General features: G+C 39.1%; 1 protein-coding gene across 7 annotated transcripts in view; it reads right to left on the reverse strand.

Annotated features, from left to right (window-relative positions):
* ABCC5 (ATP binding cassette subfamily C member 5) overlaps positions 1-18,504 on the reverse strand; it is a 73,226-nt gene that overhangs the window by 43,547 nt on the left and 11,175 nt on the right. For 3 of the 7 annotated variants that reach the window (XR_003534583.1, XM_027685383.1, XM_027685388.1), the window contains exons 3-16: positions 15,815-15,975; positions 15,418-15,573; positions 14,527-14,674; positions 9,652-9,885; positions 9,366-9,539; positions 7,895-8,042; positions 7,243-7,391; positions 6,512-6,619; positions 4,355-4,705; positions 2,869-2,940; positions 2,613-2,737; positions 1,924-1,996; positions 1,183-1,386; positions 390-533 (exon numbers count right to left, since the gene is read on the reverse strand). Coding sequence is in view for 6 of the 7 variants with exons in the window: in XM_027685383.1 (XP_027541184.1) it covers positions 390-533; positions 1,183-1,386; positions 1,924-1,996; positions 2,613-2,737; positions 2,869-2,940; positions 4,355-4,705; positions 6,512-6,619; positions 7,243-7,391; positions 7,895-8,042; positions 9,366-9,539; positions 9,652-9,885; positions 14,527-14,674; positions 15,418-15,573; positions 15,815-15,975 (2,247 nt within the window). In the remaining variant the exon portion in view is untranslated. Of the gene's footprint in view, positions 1-389; positions 534-1,182; positions 1,387-1,923; positions 1,997-2,612; positions 2,738-2,868; positions 2,941-4,354; positions 4,706-6,511; positions 6,620-7,242; positions 7,392-7,894; positions 8,043-9,365; positions 9,540-9,651; positions 9,886-10,349; positions 14,436-14,526; positions 14,675-15,417; positions 15,574-15,814; positions 15,976-17,091; positions 17,095-18,504 lie in introns of those variants that run through there. The other 4 variants (XM_027685384.1, XM_027685385.1, XM_027685387.1 and 1 more) reach the window with 4 other exon arrangements.

Here is an 18,504-nt window from a genome sequence, read left to right on the forward strand (position 1 = left end):
CACTCCACTGAAAAAATAGTAACAAGCCAGTAAGAATTTTTTCAGACAAAGGTTGTTCAAGGTCTGTGCTAATTAGAAGTAAATTAAGGAGTGGGGTGTACAATAAGAGGGACAAGCTTCCTGCTCTGAGCATCACCAGGGGAGACACTACATTATTTTCACGATCAACTCATGAGCTCGTTGGCAGAGTCCTCTCTAATACACATTCTCTAAAATGAACTGTTTCCGCAAACACAAAGTGCTAATGAAGCACAGATTATTCTATAAGAAATCTATTGGTCAGATCAACACATGTGTGAAGCCCTTTTCCAGTCTTCCAACCATATCACTTGGTTCATCTCATCAGAACAGTCAGCATTCAGAGCACTTTAAGGTAAACAAACAAGTACCTCAATATGTGGTGTTTCTCCCAGCTGTAGGCTATTAAAAATAGTCGCATAATCCCCATTTAAATTCATGAGTTCCTCATGACTTCCTCGCTCAGTAATGCAGCCTTCTTTCATGAAAATCACTTCATCACAGTCAACAAGATACTGAGAAAATGGCAGTAAGAACAAGATTCTGTCATTACATCTGATAATCAAACACACTCCCACACAATCCTTCCCCTTCTCCAAATTTATAGGTGCTTGTACACAACACCTATTCCCATGTAATAGACATCTGATTCTCAAAGGTCCTGCTTTGACCAGAGCACAACTGCTCACATGACACAAATAAAAAGTGTTTATGTTCTAACAAAGCAAATCTCTTACAGAAGACACGATTCAGGATATTTAACACTGCACATACTGATACACTATGTACTAATATTTCTATGTACAGAAGAAAAAAAGCCCCAAAACACATCAATTCTGATTTTCTGACACCAAATCTCTGTGGTTTCTGATGTGATGAAATAGCAAACATTAGCAAAAGTGTTTTTGAACAGGATATTTATTTCTCTGGTAAATTTTCTTTAGCCAAGTGTTACCAGTCCCAGTCAGACACCAAGCAGCACAGATATCAGATAAACAATTAGACTGTGCTCAGTGCATATTTGCAAACCTAGTTTGTAAATGTAAACTATTCTACAGACAGAGTTGTGCTGTTACAGGTCAGGGCATAGAAATTTCCAATATGAAGGCAACCGATTAAACACCATTTCAACAAAGGCCAAGAAAGGTATGAGAGATGCAGTACCTGAAGCTGATGTGTGATAAAAAGGACTGTCTTTGACTTCAGGTGTTTCCTTATTGCACTGTTAAAAATGTGATTTCCAACGTGAGCATCTAAGGCACTAAGGGGATCATCAAGGATGTAAATGTCCCTGTCACTGTACAGGGCTCGAGCCAGACTGATTCTCTGACGTTGTCCTCCACTCAGGTTAGCCCCTCGTTCACCAATCTGCAAAGAGACACCCATTATTTTATCTCTGCAGCAACACAGATATTCAGAGCTTAAGAGGTGACCAGAATGAAGCAGATCATAATATATATACATATCCATACCCCCATAACATTATATATGAATACATATATATTACAGTTTAGGTGTCCACTTTGTGAAATGCGTTAGACATTCAAACTCAAGGTTAATATGCTTGAAACGTGGCAGTACTTTTTTTGCTTATTTTACCTTGTTTGTACTAACATAGCCATGCTTTTTTCTTAGCTACTTTAAATCAAGTTCCAATAGGTCCAACTAAGGCAGCTAAATTTGCAACACAATAAAAAACTCCCCAACTGTCAATATCTGAGCAAAAAACATGGCCCAACACTCAGCAGTCCAGGGCCTGCATAGTTAAGCCCAGCTCAAGAAGGTGCATTCAACAGCTTAGCTCATTTGCACCCAGACTGACGTAGCCTCAACTACAGCCTAGTCTGCCAAACCAAAACTCTTTTCTCCATCTACTAATTAGTTTAGTATAAGCAAAACACATACCTCTGTCAGGTCCCCATTTGGAAGGATGGCTAGATCAGGCCTTAGACAGCAACCATTCAGCACTGTATTGTATCTGAAGAACAATCAGATAAATAGTAAGAACGTGCTTTTCCCCCCCAATTATTTAGCTAGTACAGCATTACCTCGCTTTCTACACTAATAGCAGATATTACAACAGCCTAAAACAAATCATCTGCCTTGGATTCCCAGAAGGAAATCAAGAATAATAATTAACCACCTATTTCAGAAGCATTGCGAAGATAAGGAGACAATTTCTTTCCAGGGATAGTTGGCACAGGCCACAGGAAAGGTCCCTACTGGAGGAGGGCCATGGAAGATGCCAATACATTGCAAACAGCAGTTGTTGTGTTTCAAGAGGGAAAGGCCAGGACAGCAAGAGCAAATACCACTTCAGTGCTGCTCCACAGCAGCTGCCAAAAACAGAGGTCAGGCAGCATCCCAGCCCAGGGTACGGCCTCAGTGCTGATGAGCCATGACAGGCACACTGACAGCACCAAACACAGCAACCACGTGCAAGAGAGGCAGCTCTTGAATGGGACTTAAGGCAGAAGCAAACCCCAGAAGGACATATAGGCTTTATCTGCAGGGTGCTCTGCGTTACATTTTTCCCCACACTTAGGCCAAGAATTACTAAGCTTTCATGAAAATCAGCAAACAGTCTGACAAACCTTTCTTCATCATATTCCTTGCCAAAAAGAATGTTGTCTCGAAGTGTTGCGTTGAGAATCCAGGCCTGCTGGGCCACATATGCAAATGTTCCGCTTACTGCAATGCTCCCCTCCAACAGGGTCATCTGCAATTACAGATAAACTGTGAAATTATGCTATTCCATGTTTAGAATAGACCTCATTCTACAGAGTGCAAATAACTGAAATAGGAGATGGGAAAGAGAAGGGAAGAATTAGTCAAAACAGAATTTCTCACCTGTCCTAAAATTGCTGAGATCAGTGAAGTTTTTCCACTCCCCACACTGCCACAAATTCCAACAAGTTTTCCCTAGACAGAAAGAAAATATATTTATGTACTCATTTTTTACATTCTCCATCCCTTTCAGAATTTGGACTACCTTTAGTACCTCTGAGGGGAGAGTTGGACATTAATGACAGCTGGAAAGGGATAGAACAGGCAAAAAAGCAAGAGTCAGCATTTTAACTCTCAAATAGCACAGAGTGAACACTATCCCACAGTGAAGTAAAACTGAAATCAACTCTAAAGCTTACCAGGCCTGATTCAGGCCCAGAAAAATCAATCAACCAAAAGCAACAAGGCCCATCTGAACAGAATGCATCAAGATGCTTTTCGGAGTGGTAAGGAAAGATACAAAGAGGGAAAGTCTGAAAGAAAAGCAGAATTTAGTGTACATGGGTCCAGTGAAACTCCCTGCCTGTGAGATCCAATTTGCTAAGAAAAGGGCAGAATTCAGTTGCTTTGAAGAATTTCTCTGCAATAAAATGGGTGAGTTGATACCCACATTAAACAATTAATTTATCAAAACTGTTTTTGTTCCTTTTGTAAAAAGGTAAAGTGAACAAAACCAGTATATAGCCACTTGTGGAACACATTGCTGACCTCCTCTTGATAGCAAACTTCTGACAGAAAACTAGCCTTTATGTTTTCAAGTAACTGTACTCCTTTGTGAGGCAATTTTTTAAACTATCTTTTTCTCAACAATTTAAAGTAATAGGGGGTTTTAAAATAGTTTGAACCATCCATCTATTCATATGACTACAGAAGAAAATTTAACCATAAACATCTTGGTAAATGTATGGATCCTGTTACTACAACGTCCAACTGCCAGAATGTGAAGCTTCTATTACGTATTAAGTTCAATGCTTTTTCTTTGACATCTTGCATGTTTTTACCCATCTTGGAATGATGACTCCAAATGCTTCTAAATTCTTGAAAATCTATGTCTTTCTGCTGTACAAAAATTCTCAAGGAAGAAAAACGGCAGATTCTCCAATGAAAATTACTGTTTATGCTTCATTGGAACACCTAATTGCCTAAAATGTTCACCCAGAATATAGCTGAAACCCTGCAAAATTATCAAACCACTGCAGGAACACACTGCCCACCAACACCCCCCTGGCACCCCTACTGCCCTGTGGATTTTTCAGCTCAGTGGCTCATATGCTGTACTGAGAGCTGCAAACCCCTCAGCTGAATGTGGAAGCTGTACAGCCTGCCCTTGTTTCACAGGCTGTTAGCAAAGATCTAGTTTGCTAAAATGGCACAGCTGTTTACAGCAAGATCAGACACTGCATCCTGGATACTGCAGTTGCCATGGATATTACAGGAGAGCACAAAAGCAATATGCTCCATTTCATGTGAAAACACACAGCTCTCTATTCCAAGGGACAGCTAAAATGAGGCCTTTTGAAAGCTCCGATTTCCTCCTTTCTTCTCTTACCTTTTCTATCTCCAAGTCAATGTTGTAGAGAGTCCTCTGAAGCCGAAGGTTAACCAGGTGGATGATTTTGTGCTCCTCTTCAGGGCTATGATGGTCATCACTGTCCACTAGAAGATGGCCCTTCTGCTCTGCCAGCACAGCTTGCTGTCCCTCATTCTGCAGCTTCATTTTCTCTCTCTTGCCCTTGGTGACTTTCTTGTCTTTTTTCACTTTGGGGGTCAGCTTTGGTGAGCTCTGGACGCTGGCGTGGGAGAAGTCCCAAGCCAAGGTAGCATTTTTCACCTCTATCGCGGTGTGAGGATTGGCTGGTTTTTTCTTTATCATATGAACCTCTTCCATTAGAAATAAACTCTGATAGGAGTTGTGAGAGAGGTGTAAAGATGAGACACCTGATCAAGACTGGGAGACAAGCTTACGGCACACTCACGCAGCAAAACACATCAGGCTATATAGTAGGAGGAAGCTGAAGAGCAAAAGGTAGCTCATTAGTGTAAACTAACTCCAGGTCTGCTAAGTGGCTGGGGCATTCCTGGATGTGGTGGAAGCACTTAGATACACTCAGACTTTTACAGAACTGCAATACTCTGGGAGTTTGATATGACAGGGGCTTATTCCTTCAACACTGTTTGCAACTGCAGCTCTGTAAGCTCCAGATTAAAAACACATGAGTACAACACATGGGTTGGAGAGGAGAGGTCACTTTGAGGCAAAGTGACAGACTTGTCCTGCACATCAACTCATTAGGGAAGGAGAGGGAATTGCTTTTAACTTCAGTCTTTAACCTTCAACTTTTACGCTGGGAAAAAGTCATCTTGCACAAACGTAGCTGACCTATCTTGGGCTGCCTGACAATAAGAAGTAAGTAATTAAGTCCACTGTATCATGTTTTCCACCACATCCATCAGTATTTACAATCAACAAAGGTTAGGAAGACATTTTTCACGCAGTTTAATTACAAGATAAAATGTTTGCCACTTATATACTTTGTTTTGAACTAAGAAGCCTTTTGTGACTAAAAACTTTTCAATTCTCTGCCTTATTTACTCTTGCAATTGCTACGTCTGCATCACACATTCATAAGAAAGCTTATACTCATTTACAGAGCCAAAAAGTCAGTTACATTTATACTGTGATGTGAGAGTATTCCCACCTTGTGTTACATTTCCTACACAGATTAAACAGTTTACAGCCAAACTGGGAGATAATACAATTTCCCCTCTACTTCTCTTCTTTCCCAAAAAACTCCCTCTGGTGCATTTGGATTCAAGAAAGGCTGATTTAGGGTGACTCAGAAGATGAAACAAAACTGCTCAAAAGCAATAGGATCTCAAAATCACTCTACAGATCTGTTCTTTTCACACAAAGGTTTGTTTCATGAATGCATTACACAGAATTCATATATCTGTCAATGCTTAGGAAAATCTCTAATTTGGAAACTGCTATTTTCTATTTTAAAAATTTCCACAATGTGCAATGCACTGTTATCTTCAAAAGAGAAGTAACAATAAAGGTCTATTCTCTGAGTTCATGACGTACACACAGTGTATTCATCCTTCAGTCCTCATGACATAAGACTGTTCATCCATTATAAGTATTTTAAATTTTCTGCCATAGTTTCTGTTTTGTCAGATCACAACTGCATTTTATCCATATAGTGGAGTTTAATCTAGTCTGGAAATAAAAATCCTCAGTTTTTCATGACCACAAATAAAACTTCAGTAGTTTGGGCAAGGCTGCCTACAGAACTCATGACATTTCCAAAAAAAGAGTTTTATTAGCAAAACATGAAATATCACTGCAGACGTGTTGCACTGTCTTTTCATGCAGATGGTCTTAAAAGGGAGTTAAGAATGATTATACTGTGAGCCACCAAGTCCTGCACTCTATCTCTCACTGTGGCCAACATCAAAATCCTAAAATCATTAAATTAGAATATTTTACTTCCTACACTGGTATTCTTCTTAAACTTCTAATAACCCTTCACTAGATTTGTATCTTTTTTGAAGAATCCAATAATCTGGAGTGCTAAATGTAAAGAAAAAGAACTCCTCAATCATTAAAAGCCACATTACCTCCCAAGTGTTCCCTTTGCATCTACTATACACATACAACACTCCACATTTACAGTGAAAACTTCAAGGCAAAATGATTGCTTACCTTAAATCTGTCAACAGAAACAGAGGCTTCAGATAGAGACTTCACTGAGAATGGAGTTACTTTGAGAGCAAAAGTCATTGAGTTAAAGACAGTGACCACTGTGAATGCCTAAAAATGAGACAAGAAAGAGAACCCCATTTGGATGCCATAACAGTTCCAGTCTTCTAAAACGCTGAAATGTCACAGCAGCAATTCAAAGTTGTAGAAAAGGCACAATCCAAAACTAACCATTTAAATATTCAACACATTCTTAAACAGCAGGAAACAACAGATCTACTCAACTCTTTCTCCAGTGCTTTGTAAAAGACCAAGACAGACACCTTCGGTGTTTGTAGGTCTAATAAAAGCAGCAGCTCACAAATTCTGCATTAACCTACTACCTGTAAAGACACAAGTTCAAATCTTGTTTTTAGAATTCATGCTGTTTGCATCCAAGCACACTGCAAAACAAATACATCCAGTAATCCCAGTGCCCTGTCTGAACAGCAAACAGGAAGGCTCATTTACATTCAAGTCAAAACCTGTTTTGAGGAAGGTCAGGACAAAAGAGCACTGGGAGCTTTTTGTGAAAAATATAAGACTAGACCTGCTGGTGTCACACCCATCAGATGTTCACTTCTGTGAGCAAGGCTACAGCCTGACCATGGGGGCAAGCCACATGGGAAATGGCTTAGCAGAAAACCTACAGAAGTAACAGCATAAAGAATATTTTCAACAGTGCAGTAAGTTACCTGAGCTGCTGTAAGGTCATAGCCAAGGATCATATGGACAGAAAAGGTCACCACGCTGGCAATGACTACAACTATGGGAGCCACTCCCACAGTGATGCTCTGGAAGTAGCCCGCACGCTCCAAGATTTTACGTTCCTCCTCACGAATTTCTAGAAATATAAATAGGGGCACCACATTTAAGTATGATTTGGGGGGTACACATACATACAACAGATGCTGCCACAACATTATAAACAGTGAGTAAAGGGCCTAACTCTAAGCTTTAGTGTTTATGACATTATAACCTTCTCATAAAGACAGCAGTTATAAAGAGGAAACTATAATGGTCTGTAAGTCTCCACGAGAATACAGGTGGTTTTTTACTTTATTTAAAAATAGAGCAGCCAGCACATTTATTAAGTGACAAAAGAGGAACAAAATTTAAAAATTTAAGATTAGTGCCAAGACACAAACATCATTATGCTAGAAGGTGAAATTTTAGAAGCAAGTCTGTTTGTCCAACCCGTTGTGCATAAACACAGGAAGCCCAAAGGAACAGTGTTCTTATACTGCACGTCCATCAGCATCTATGGTACAAAGTCAGGATACAAGAGGCTACCAAGTAATGGGGCATCTGCACAAAAGGAAACAGTTACAGACTGTGTGAACTCACTTTGAACATTCTGAGAAAACGGTTTGACCCAGGCATACATTTTAATGAATTTAATGTAATTAAGAACTTCATTCATCTTTTGCACACGCTCGTCTGTTGTTGCTACGCATTTTCTTCTGAAATAAGCTGTGAGGCGTGATACAAACATCTGAAACAAAGGCAACACCATGCAACATTAATGGCAACTCAGAAAAAGCAAGTACATTCAACTCCTAAATACCAGAGAAAACTAATTTTGAAATCTGGAAAAGGGATTCAGGCATAGGGCAAGGCAGCTGCTGTTCTAACATAAAACACAGGCTTGAAACACCACTGACATCCTCCCGCCCCATCTGCACTGAGCACTAGACTCATGATAGCAAGTTTCAACAACAATATGTGAAAATAAAGGTGTGTGCTTTTACCAACATTGAATAGTACCTTCAACCTTTCTTGAAGTTTCTGAAGCGCAAAGATTACAAACACATTAACCTAAAGACACACCAAGTTGACCCTCATTGCAAATGCACTTTAGAACCTATTTTAGCCAACCTTTCAACCTGGTTCTTAAGGCAAAAGAGCAAGAAGATCTTTGCACAGCCAGATCAATTTCTACTCTATGCCAGTGCTAAGAAGGTAGTAAAACAGTTTTAACATTTTTACTACACCAATCTAAACATAAATAGTTGTTTATGTGTTTTTAAGTATCTGCCACTCATATTCATCCCATTCCTAGTCTGAAATTCAAACCTAACAAACTACTTTAGGAAGCTTTCAGCTCCTTGGCCCTTCTTCATACTCCTGCAAACTCTTTTGAAGTTCCCCCATAAATAGAGAAGATTATTGAAAAGAAATGAAAAACATGATCAAACTCCACTTCTCATTCCCCTCCAAAATATAATTCCCATTGTGTAATCCTTACTTTTGGCCAGATATATTGGACCACAGTGAACCTCATGGTATTCAGCCTCCATGCTTTATAAAACACATATTATGAATAGAATGACCAATCTTCAGCAGTCTTATAGGCATTTTAAAGGCAAGAAGATTTTGGCTTGAACTAGCCTATTTCACAGCTTGGCAGAGGCAGGAGTAACTCATCAAGAACACCCTGAGCCAGATGTGGTGCTTTTCAACACCTTCTTTGAAATCAAGAACAACACTGCTCATGCAACACTGAGCTCCTGTACACAAGCTGGAGGCCTCATGTCTTTCCAACCACAAGCACCTGAGCATTCTGCAGTTTAATTTAGGTATGCATATTAACCTCAGCCAAATCTACCAGCTTTCCTATCTCCATTTTCTAATTTTATAATTTTGAGCTTTCTGGTTTCCAAATCTCTCCTTCACACACCATCTTTAGAAACACCTTCCGTAACATGCAGTGCCATAAACGGGCTAAATCTAGCACATTTCAACACCTTTTATTCAGAACTACACATATGTCTGACCCAAGAAAAAACGAAGCAAGTCTTCACTCTTTCCAACTCACCATTGCTGGGTAGAAAAGGATGAAGACAGCAGAACCCAAGAAGCCTGTTGGACCCAGAATAATCACATTATAAACCATTCCCAAAATGGCCACAATAGGGCCTCCAGCCAACAAACTGCCAACTGCTGCAGCTTCAAACATCCTCTGACCATCATTGGAACATACATTTATGAGCTGAAAAATAGACACAACAGATCATTTAGATTTAAGGCACAGCTCATACCCAAGGGAAGATATTGCACATCCCTTTTCACACTGCAACTTCCAAAACCATGCTGCAACTTACCTCTCCAAGAGACTTCTCCTTGATGTTCTTCAGCTTAAGAATTTTCTTAAATGCCATTGTCAGGACAGCTCCACGCAGTCTAACCCCCGTGCGGTAATTCAAAGCCCAGGTTAGCGCCAGGGACCAAGATCGCACAACTTCCGTCATAAAGATGCCAAAAACTAAAAACAAGCTGTACTGCAGGTTGGACTCACTCTGTTGGGTATACTCCAAAAGGTGTTTCACAACGAATGCCTACAGGAAGAAATGCAAGCTTGCATGAGCACCCCATCATCTCAGAAGACCATGCAACAACTTTATGTTAAGTTAGAAATAAGTAGGCTACTTTGCTTTTAAAAGAGCCATTTGAAATAGAAAGCATCTTCTTTCCAGAAGTAAAAGGTGTCAATACAAGAAGTACTGTAACACAAAGCCCTGCTGAGAGCCAAGCACTGAGTCAAATTTAGTAAGTAGAGAGAGTTTAATTTGGAACCATATTCCTCGCAGCACGCTTCTAATCCTCCGTGTCTTCTAACTTAACATAAATGTGTCAGTTAGCTGAAAGCAATGCATTATCATATAGAAGAGTTTTAAAATATAGTCACTACTTATACATCTGGACACATTAAGAAACATTCCTTTACGTGACATTAAGACCTTTTTTACTTTATCTTTGGTTTGCTTCAAACGTGCTTATTTGATAAAAAGGAACAATGTACCTACAGTTGTAGAGGGGAAGAGTGAGAAGGACATTTGCAAAACATTCCTGGAAATAAACATCAGCAGTTTAATAGTAAAGAAAAAAACAAGCACAAGGTACGCAATACCACAAATCATTGGGGATGGGGGAAAAAAAAAAAAAAAAGACAAAAAAATTAACCATTCAATCCCTCCCCATACCCTCTCCCCCCGAAAACACGAACACTTTACCTCAGGAATCACATTTCAAACATCACCTGCAAAAAGAAGACAGCCCCCAGAACCACCAATTCCCACATCCAGCTCTCTGTGGTCCAATGGCACAATATAACATCATACAACTCACAACCATCAGCATTAAATACTATTGACTGCGAAACAATAAGCTTTTATTTGAAATAAAGTGTCATTTTAAATGGTAACATCTCAAAAACACTGTACAACAGGTAGAGCATTGTGTAAACATACAATCTGCACATACAGAATAATAATAAAGGGCTAATATCTAACAGTCAGTCTTGTAACAGTAGACTTGAAACTACACACAAAATTAAAAAGATACATAAACAGAACGGTATTTGTTCACGAAGTCCAAAAGAAGTCAAACTTGCAGGTACCAACAGAGGAGGCTTCTGAGGCTGCACAAATTCTGAAATCTGGTTTCAAAAGAACTCTACAGAAAGGCTTCACAGACAGCAAAAGACTTCCTAGAAAGCTTTTCAGCAAATGATGTTTTAAGATACTGGTGCTTTTGATATACTAGTACAGAGCAGAGAATTACCTTTGCCCACAACAAAAGGCAACAAAAAAAATCTGAGACCGAAGAAAATATTTGAGAAGCCTTTCATATCATAGTCCGCTGAAGTCCTCTTGGCTAAACCATGTGTTGCAAGTAAGAGTTCTGTATAGTTTGAAGAGAGAGGAAAAAACCAAAACCCCACTACTGCAGCAAAGGTTTTGACAGCTACAGCCCAGCACCAAATAACGGAAAAAAAATGGAGATCAAATTCATCTGTTCTGAGGAAAATAATTCTGCACATCAGAACCAAGGAAACATGCTGTAAATAATTTTGCTCTTTCTTTTTCACAGGTGTAAATTAAAGCCAGATGTCCATCAAGTTCTAGAATGGCCACTGAGAAAATTTACATACCGATCACTGAACAAATGTGAGGAGCTCACATTCACAGATCTACTGCATTCCAGCTTTCTCCTGATTGGATTTAATTTTACATCAACTGTTTGGATCACAACTGCATACAGTTGGTTTGCAGCTACTATGGAGATTACTGACTTCTTTTTCCAGTATTCAATCCAACATATGTAACTGAGTCACTGAGCAATTGGGGTGAAAATCCCCCTTTTTCCTCACGAGCTGTAACTCAGCATGGTCGCAGACTGCAAGCATTGTCTCACACATCACAGCATTGCTGAAAGTCTCCAAGAGAGGATGTATAAAGATAGCAGATGTTTCCTGGGGTCTCATTCCTCCCAAAACTTTAGTGCAATTTTGCAGCACTAATTTACAGATTCAGCACATCTCTTGTGATGAAATAGAGACCGGTTTACATTATACCCCAATTTTTTTTTTGTCCGGAAGAAAGAAAAGAGGAAACAGCAGATTAAAGAATTTTGAAAAGGGAGGGGAAAAAAGTCACAGAAAATTAACATTTACATCTGAACAAATACCATTTGAATTCATATTAGTTTAATGACAAGAATCCAGCATAAAGTCATTCACAAAACAAAAAAGTTACAGTGTAAAACCTAAGCTAAAAGGGGGAAAAGGAGCTCCTGTGACTATTACCGTAGTAGTCGGTACAAGCTGCTCGGCTGTCTTAAGCATTCCCATTGAATAAACATTACCTTACCTTTGCTCTTGGCGTTGGCTCTGCCCAGCAGGACTGTCTCATTCTGACGCAGAAAACAGCCATCCTGAAAATGCTGAAGAACAGCTTCTGTCACTGGTCCCACTGCAGTGCTGGCATCCCTGCTGCAGCCAGTGTGCGACAGCACGGGACAGGCTGCAGCTGGAGCCAACTGGGAAACTGGAAAACTTACCTCCAAGGAGCTTACCACTCCCCCCTCCAATAACTGACCAAACTGTCAAGCTGTGCTCCACTAGAAAGCAAGTTTCCCCATCTCCCAAAGGGGAAGAATAGCTCTGAACAGGTGCACACAGGTACATTGTTCAGACCTGGAGTTAAACTGATTATATCTAGTAATTAAAAAGCGTCTTTGCTCCTCAACCAGAACTTGAAAGTTTTGGTAGCTGATCAAATAGCAGCAAGTATTTATTGGAGATAAATAGTATATCACCTATACTAGTACATTCTGATGGTTATTACAAGGCAGTCTGACACATGCAGCTGACTCACCAGGTTATTGGTTTGGATTCTGTGCCAGATGCAAAATTTATCAAAAATAAAAAAAGAGGAAGACCCTTGAAGGATCTAACAGATATTAGAAAAAACCAACAACCCACACAGGAAATCTTGAACAATTCCTTTCCAGTTATAACCATCACAATGCTCATTAGCAAAGCCACAGCTGTTTGGTGGCATTTCAAGGTCATAGACATTCAATTAAAAGTTTTGAAGCTAAATATGGTGTTTAACTCCACTTTCATAATTTTCTCCAATACACGAGATCAAGTCAAGTGCTTTTCCTGATCTCCCTTTTCACCTTCGGGTGACTGAAAGGGTGTAACAATACAAGAAAGCACTGATACTTCTGAGGAGACAGCACAGGCATATCCCTGAGGCATGCCATTTTTAAAAACAGGGAGGAGGGATGGTAAAGACCTATTTTTCATGCCAAATGATGGAACCAAGTCAATTGTGCCTTATTCAGAGAAACGAATAAGGTTGTCTTTAAATGGGCAACTGTCTATAGATAATGTTAGGTTACCCAAATTAAGCATCAACAGCAGCAGTAGCCCTCAGCCTAGTCAAGCTGGTTTGTTTTTTTCTTTCCCCTCTTGCTCTCTCTCATTCAGCAGTTTGGCTGAGACAAATTGAGAAAGTTACACTATAGAAATTAGGGGTAACCCTGCTGCAAGTTCTTTGCTAAAGATAAAAGCAGCTCCTAAAGCCCTGTAGTGAAACAATGACAGAAGCTCTTCTTGGGAAAAACTAGTGCTGTTAAAACCTTCATCATGATTTATTGTTAATTACCAAAATATGTTCGGACATTTTATAATACAGGCTACTATAAATTATTATCAAGAAAACAATACCACAAAAACATTTATTGTTATTCATATTACATGAAACAAGGCAAACTTTAAAAAGACTTAAAAAACAGAACATTTTGATAAGACATTTAAAAGCAGGAAAACATTTTAAAAAGACATTTCACCTAACAGTGCACCCAAGTGTACTTACCCAAGAAATGAACCTTCAGCTTACCAGCACACTGAAACGTGTACTACTAGCAGTAATACTGCTCCTACTCCTCAAGGGAAATGTGTAGAGAATAAATTTAGTCAAAATTTCAACTTTAAATCTGCACAGCATGTGCAACAAACAGGTGACAAAAAATGGTGTGAATGTCAAGTCCCATGTTGTTATCTTCATTACGACCCTTAGCAACAAACAGCAGCAGTTCCTAGAGGCAATAACGTTTTCTAACACTTCTACATGAAACCTGTCTGGCCATTCTCTGTAGGATCAGTAAAGACTATGCCCATAGACTTCTTGAGACCTGCTCACATTAGTTTATAAGCAGTGCTCTCACAGAACTGGTTCGGTCCACTTCTTGAAGACTGTTACCAATGCCAATAATTTAAGATTAGCGTTTTATCAGCCTGAATTTTATTCCAAGATAAATTTACAGAATTTCAAAGAGAAAAACAATTAGAAGACTTGCACATAGCAATCTTATGCAAAAAGGAACTTACGCAGTTAAGCAAGAACTTCAAACTATACTCAAAACCAAAGAGAAAAAACAAAGGTGCATTTTCTCCAGGATACCTAAACTCCCCCTCCCTTCTCCAAGAACTTGCCTGGGTATTCAGCAATTGATCCATCAGCTGTAGGAAACCTATCTTGGATTATTGAATCGCTCTGGAATTTTGCCCCAGAATTTCTAGCTAGTCAAAACATTTAAGTGATTCTGCAATGAAACCTTAAGATTTTACAGTTGGCCATGAGATGGAGCCCTCTGGGGTTGTTAAAAAAAGGATGGATATTACTTACTGGTCCACTAAAACCCGCAAGCTGTGTGATCATCAGAGACACTATGGAAAGGATGAGCCTGGTGCGGCAGAAAATCCACACAACCCTCCGGAGAGAAGCATCATCAGGACCATTTTCTTTCAGTTCTTCCTGCCACAATCTCTCCAGCCTAATAAAAACAGAAGACTCATGTCATAAATTTTTCACCATGAGAGAAGGTACAATCTCACAGGTACTTCTTTGTGAAAATTTCAAGCGCTTCCTAGCTCGGAACAACATAAAATTAATAAATATCAAGAGAATTAAACACATTCCATGATCACGGTGAGGTAAAGAGAAATATCTATATATTGAAATATCTATGCTGTGTTACTTTCATATAAGAGAGGGATGAAAAACACAATATCTTTTGCTTTGTCTGGAATCTTTTTGGCAATCTTAATATAATGACTTGTCACAGTCTTTCCTTGCTGATCTGACAGAAGAGTTGTGGAGTCAAAACCTAAGAGAAATTCTCATTAGCTATAGAAGGTTAGCCTGATCACAAGATCTGACCCATGCTCAAATCACCTTGCTACTGCCAGTATTACTTCTCATTATTTTAGCACAAGATTTTTTTCAGTGTAGCCTTAAGAACTTTGTTTTAATAGTTTAAAGACATGCAAAATCAGAAGAACCACTGCAAGACACTGCTGGATATATAATCCTCTAAGTTCAATGAAATTAGCAAGATTAAAGAAACTGTGCAGCAGGAGGAAATAGTCTATGAAGGATAAAACCGAATTCCACCATTCCGAGAAAGTCAGAACAAAATATCAGTGCTGCTTTTCTAGGGCAATACTATACCATTGCCTGTGGACTAACATATAATAAATGGAAACAAGAAATTAGTAAGGAACAAGATGTCTTTACCTTCTACAATTGACATCTGAGGACTCATGCCTCGATAAAGACCATACATCATCCATAAACAATTCCCCTTTCTTGTATGCTCTGTGGGCCAATGGAGTGAGCCAGGAGAAGGTCATGGAGGAGAAAAGCCCAGCATTATCAACAGGGTGCTGATGTCTAAAAAAAACCAAAAATCACAGACAGATGAAAAAGGAAACAGAATTGTAAGTCTTCGAGAACAACAAAGCCTCCTCTCACTGAAAGCACTCAGAGTACCAAATGGTCCATGCCAGTCACACTCGCTAAACAAATTCTGATGTTTCCAGTACCAGTCAGCAGACCTACATCTGCAATTGTGCTTTGTGACTGGTTTGAAAAGCAAGTGCTGTATCAGTTCTTTGGTAGCCTAAAGACGTACTTGGAAGTGGTCCGTATGGGTTTCAGTGCGTTCAGACCATGGTGGTATTTGCCCTTGTGATGCTCTTCATCCAGCATTCGCAGCTGGGAATGCACAGAGGTGTCCAGTGGCAGGCCCTCTGCCCGAGCTGCTGCTTCCAAGGCATCCTGGCATTCAATCTGCTTTTATAAGAAAGACAGCAGAGTCAGACTTCAAAACTACATTTGAAGTCCATGACTCCCAACTCCAGCAACTTTGCACCTCTTTCTTCTGTAAATTATTGTGCAACAACAATCACGATCATTTAAATGTCTTAGACCACAGGCTTCATCCTGGCAGCAAAGCCATGGAAGGCATATGTTCTAGATCTGCATTAGATTGCTGCATTTGTAAACCATAAATTACCACCAGTATTGTGCCTGTGCATTCAAAGGATAAATGGATAGACCAGACCAACCCTGTATCCTGCCACAGGAAATACAATAGAGAAAAATTACAACATCAAGTACTTATGACATCAGCTCAGGAAATCAATGACTGACTTACGCACTGAAATTAAGACATACATTCTTGATGAATTTACACCCTCTTAGCATAATTTAGATATTCTTATCCACAGAAAATTCAAATTCTTTTCAGAGTACTGCAAAAGTCCTTTCTTCAAAAATATTTTAGATTAGATCAAAAAAACCCAAATATGCATTAAGCAGAATTGTACTTCCTTTTTATCATGTTTCCTGCTTTTTCTTTTTTTTTCCCCCCTAATCTAAATGGAACAAAGATAATAATTTTCTCTACTCCGAGTCATAGCTTCTCAATAGCTCAGCAACTTCAGTAACAACCACTTAAAAGGAAAACCTTATCTGGGGGGGTTTCCACAGCGCCAGTGAAAGGGAGACTTAAGTGCTAATCTAAGAGGAGAAAGGAAACAGCAGTGATACAGAATAGTCAAAATGTTGCAGATTTCGAACAAACCTTTTGATGAGAAGCCAGATGTGGTAAGACTACATGAGGAGATCAGCTTGTTATCTGTATTGGCAAGAGAGCTCTCGACTGATTCTAAGTTAATGGACCATTTATTGCAGTTTCTTGAAATGGAGTTTTTAATGGAAAAAAATAATTTCTGAGGTAAAAATCTTCCTGGCTTTCTTACAAGTAATAATACTATGATTCTACCCTTATTAGTCGTCTTACAAGAGCAAAGTTATCTTATTTATTTGAAAACACCATTTGTAAATGCTTCCTAAAAACATGGTATCTACAAAGCACTAAATGTATATCAATAACAAGTTCCTAACTTTCTACCATGTAATTTTTGTTGGAAATGCCACCATTTATCATAGGCTTTGTCTGTACTACATTAACATATAGGACATTAAGACATTCAGCTTCCGCCCACGTGAAGGGCGAGAACAGGAAACTGATAAACTCATAAATCTGTCCCTTATTTATTTAACTGAAGTATTTAAACAGTGCCTAAGCATGTTGTCAACAACTCATGCTTCTCATCTCAAAAAACATATTTGCTATGCTATCAACTAAAGCTATGATAACACGAGAAGACAGCCAAGTAATGAGAAAACAAAAGAACATTAAAACTTTATGACACACAGAGTGACTCAAAAATATGCAACACTTGAAATCTGAATTAAAAAAGGCTTCTCACTCAATTTATATTCTATTACTGACTCACTAAGGCAACATTGCCTTACTAAATCTATCCAAATCAGCATTTAATAAGGGACCTGCCAAAAAACATCCAAAAGGAGTCAGTGGGGAAGAGTTCTGCACCACTGATTTCTGGTTACAGCAGAGGAATTCCTAACTGGTTTGCTATGTTACCCTCACAACAGGCCCTGGGCAGATCTGCCCAAACACCTTGTTGCTGATAACATGATGGTTTCTAAGGGATGCCATAGGCAAGTCACAGAATCATTGTTTTTCAGAGCACACAAAAAAGTGCCTATAAGTTAAAAAAAAAAAAAAGTCTTCCTAAACAGAAAACATGATGTTTATGAGCATAAAAGTAGCTTTTCACCACTTACTAACAAGAACAGCTCTTTAGTAAGAAAGCACAATTGCAAGATTTTCAGGCAGTCCAAAGATAATGTTCTTAAACACTCACTGTGAAAAATAATTAAACTCTCCAGAGCTGCTCAAGAGAATTCTCTCAGCAAAGGCAGAAAAGCTGCCTTGATAAAGACTAGGGCACTGCCTTGGAAAGGCCTTTATAATGCCTTGCCATAGAGGCAAGTGTGAGCACAAACCCCTAGTTCAGAACATTGTTCATCTCCACCTTGGCAAGGTCATCAAAATCCCACATATAAGACTATCAAGAAACAAATGCATCACACCACTGTACAGTACAGATTCTAAGAACAATTCCACGGTTCTGTGTAGTTTTTTTGAAGATTAGAGAATCTTCAAAGCAGAGTTTATCATGAAGAAATGAGACTCCCAAGCAGTTCTACGATGCATTTCAGGAACAAAAGACTGAAGTAAAAAAAACCCAACACCATTAATTTAGGTTTCTGATTAGGTTTCCTCATTGCCTGCATGGATGCCTACATCCTGCATGGATGTAGAGTTTTTTTGGAAACCAATGCCTTGAAGAAGTCATTACCAGTGTGATATAACACACTCCAGCACTACTACTGAAATAAATGTCTAATAAATCAAATACTATCAAACAGAAATCAGATAATACTTTT

The sequence above is a fragment of the Neopelma chrysocephalum genome, unplaced genomic scaffold (assembly GCF_003984885.1).
Source record: "Neopelma chrysocephalum unplaced genomic scaffold, ASM398488v2 Primary Assembly neopelma1_69, whole genome shotgun sequence".
Lineage (NCBI taxonomy): Eukaryota > Metazoa > Chordata > Aves > Passeriformes > Pipridae > Neopelma > Neopelma chrysocephalum.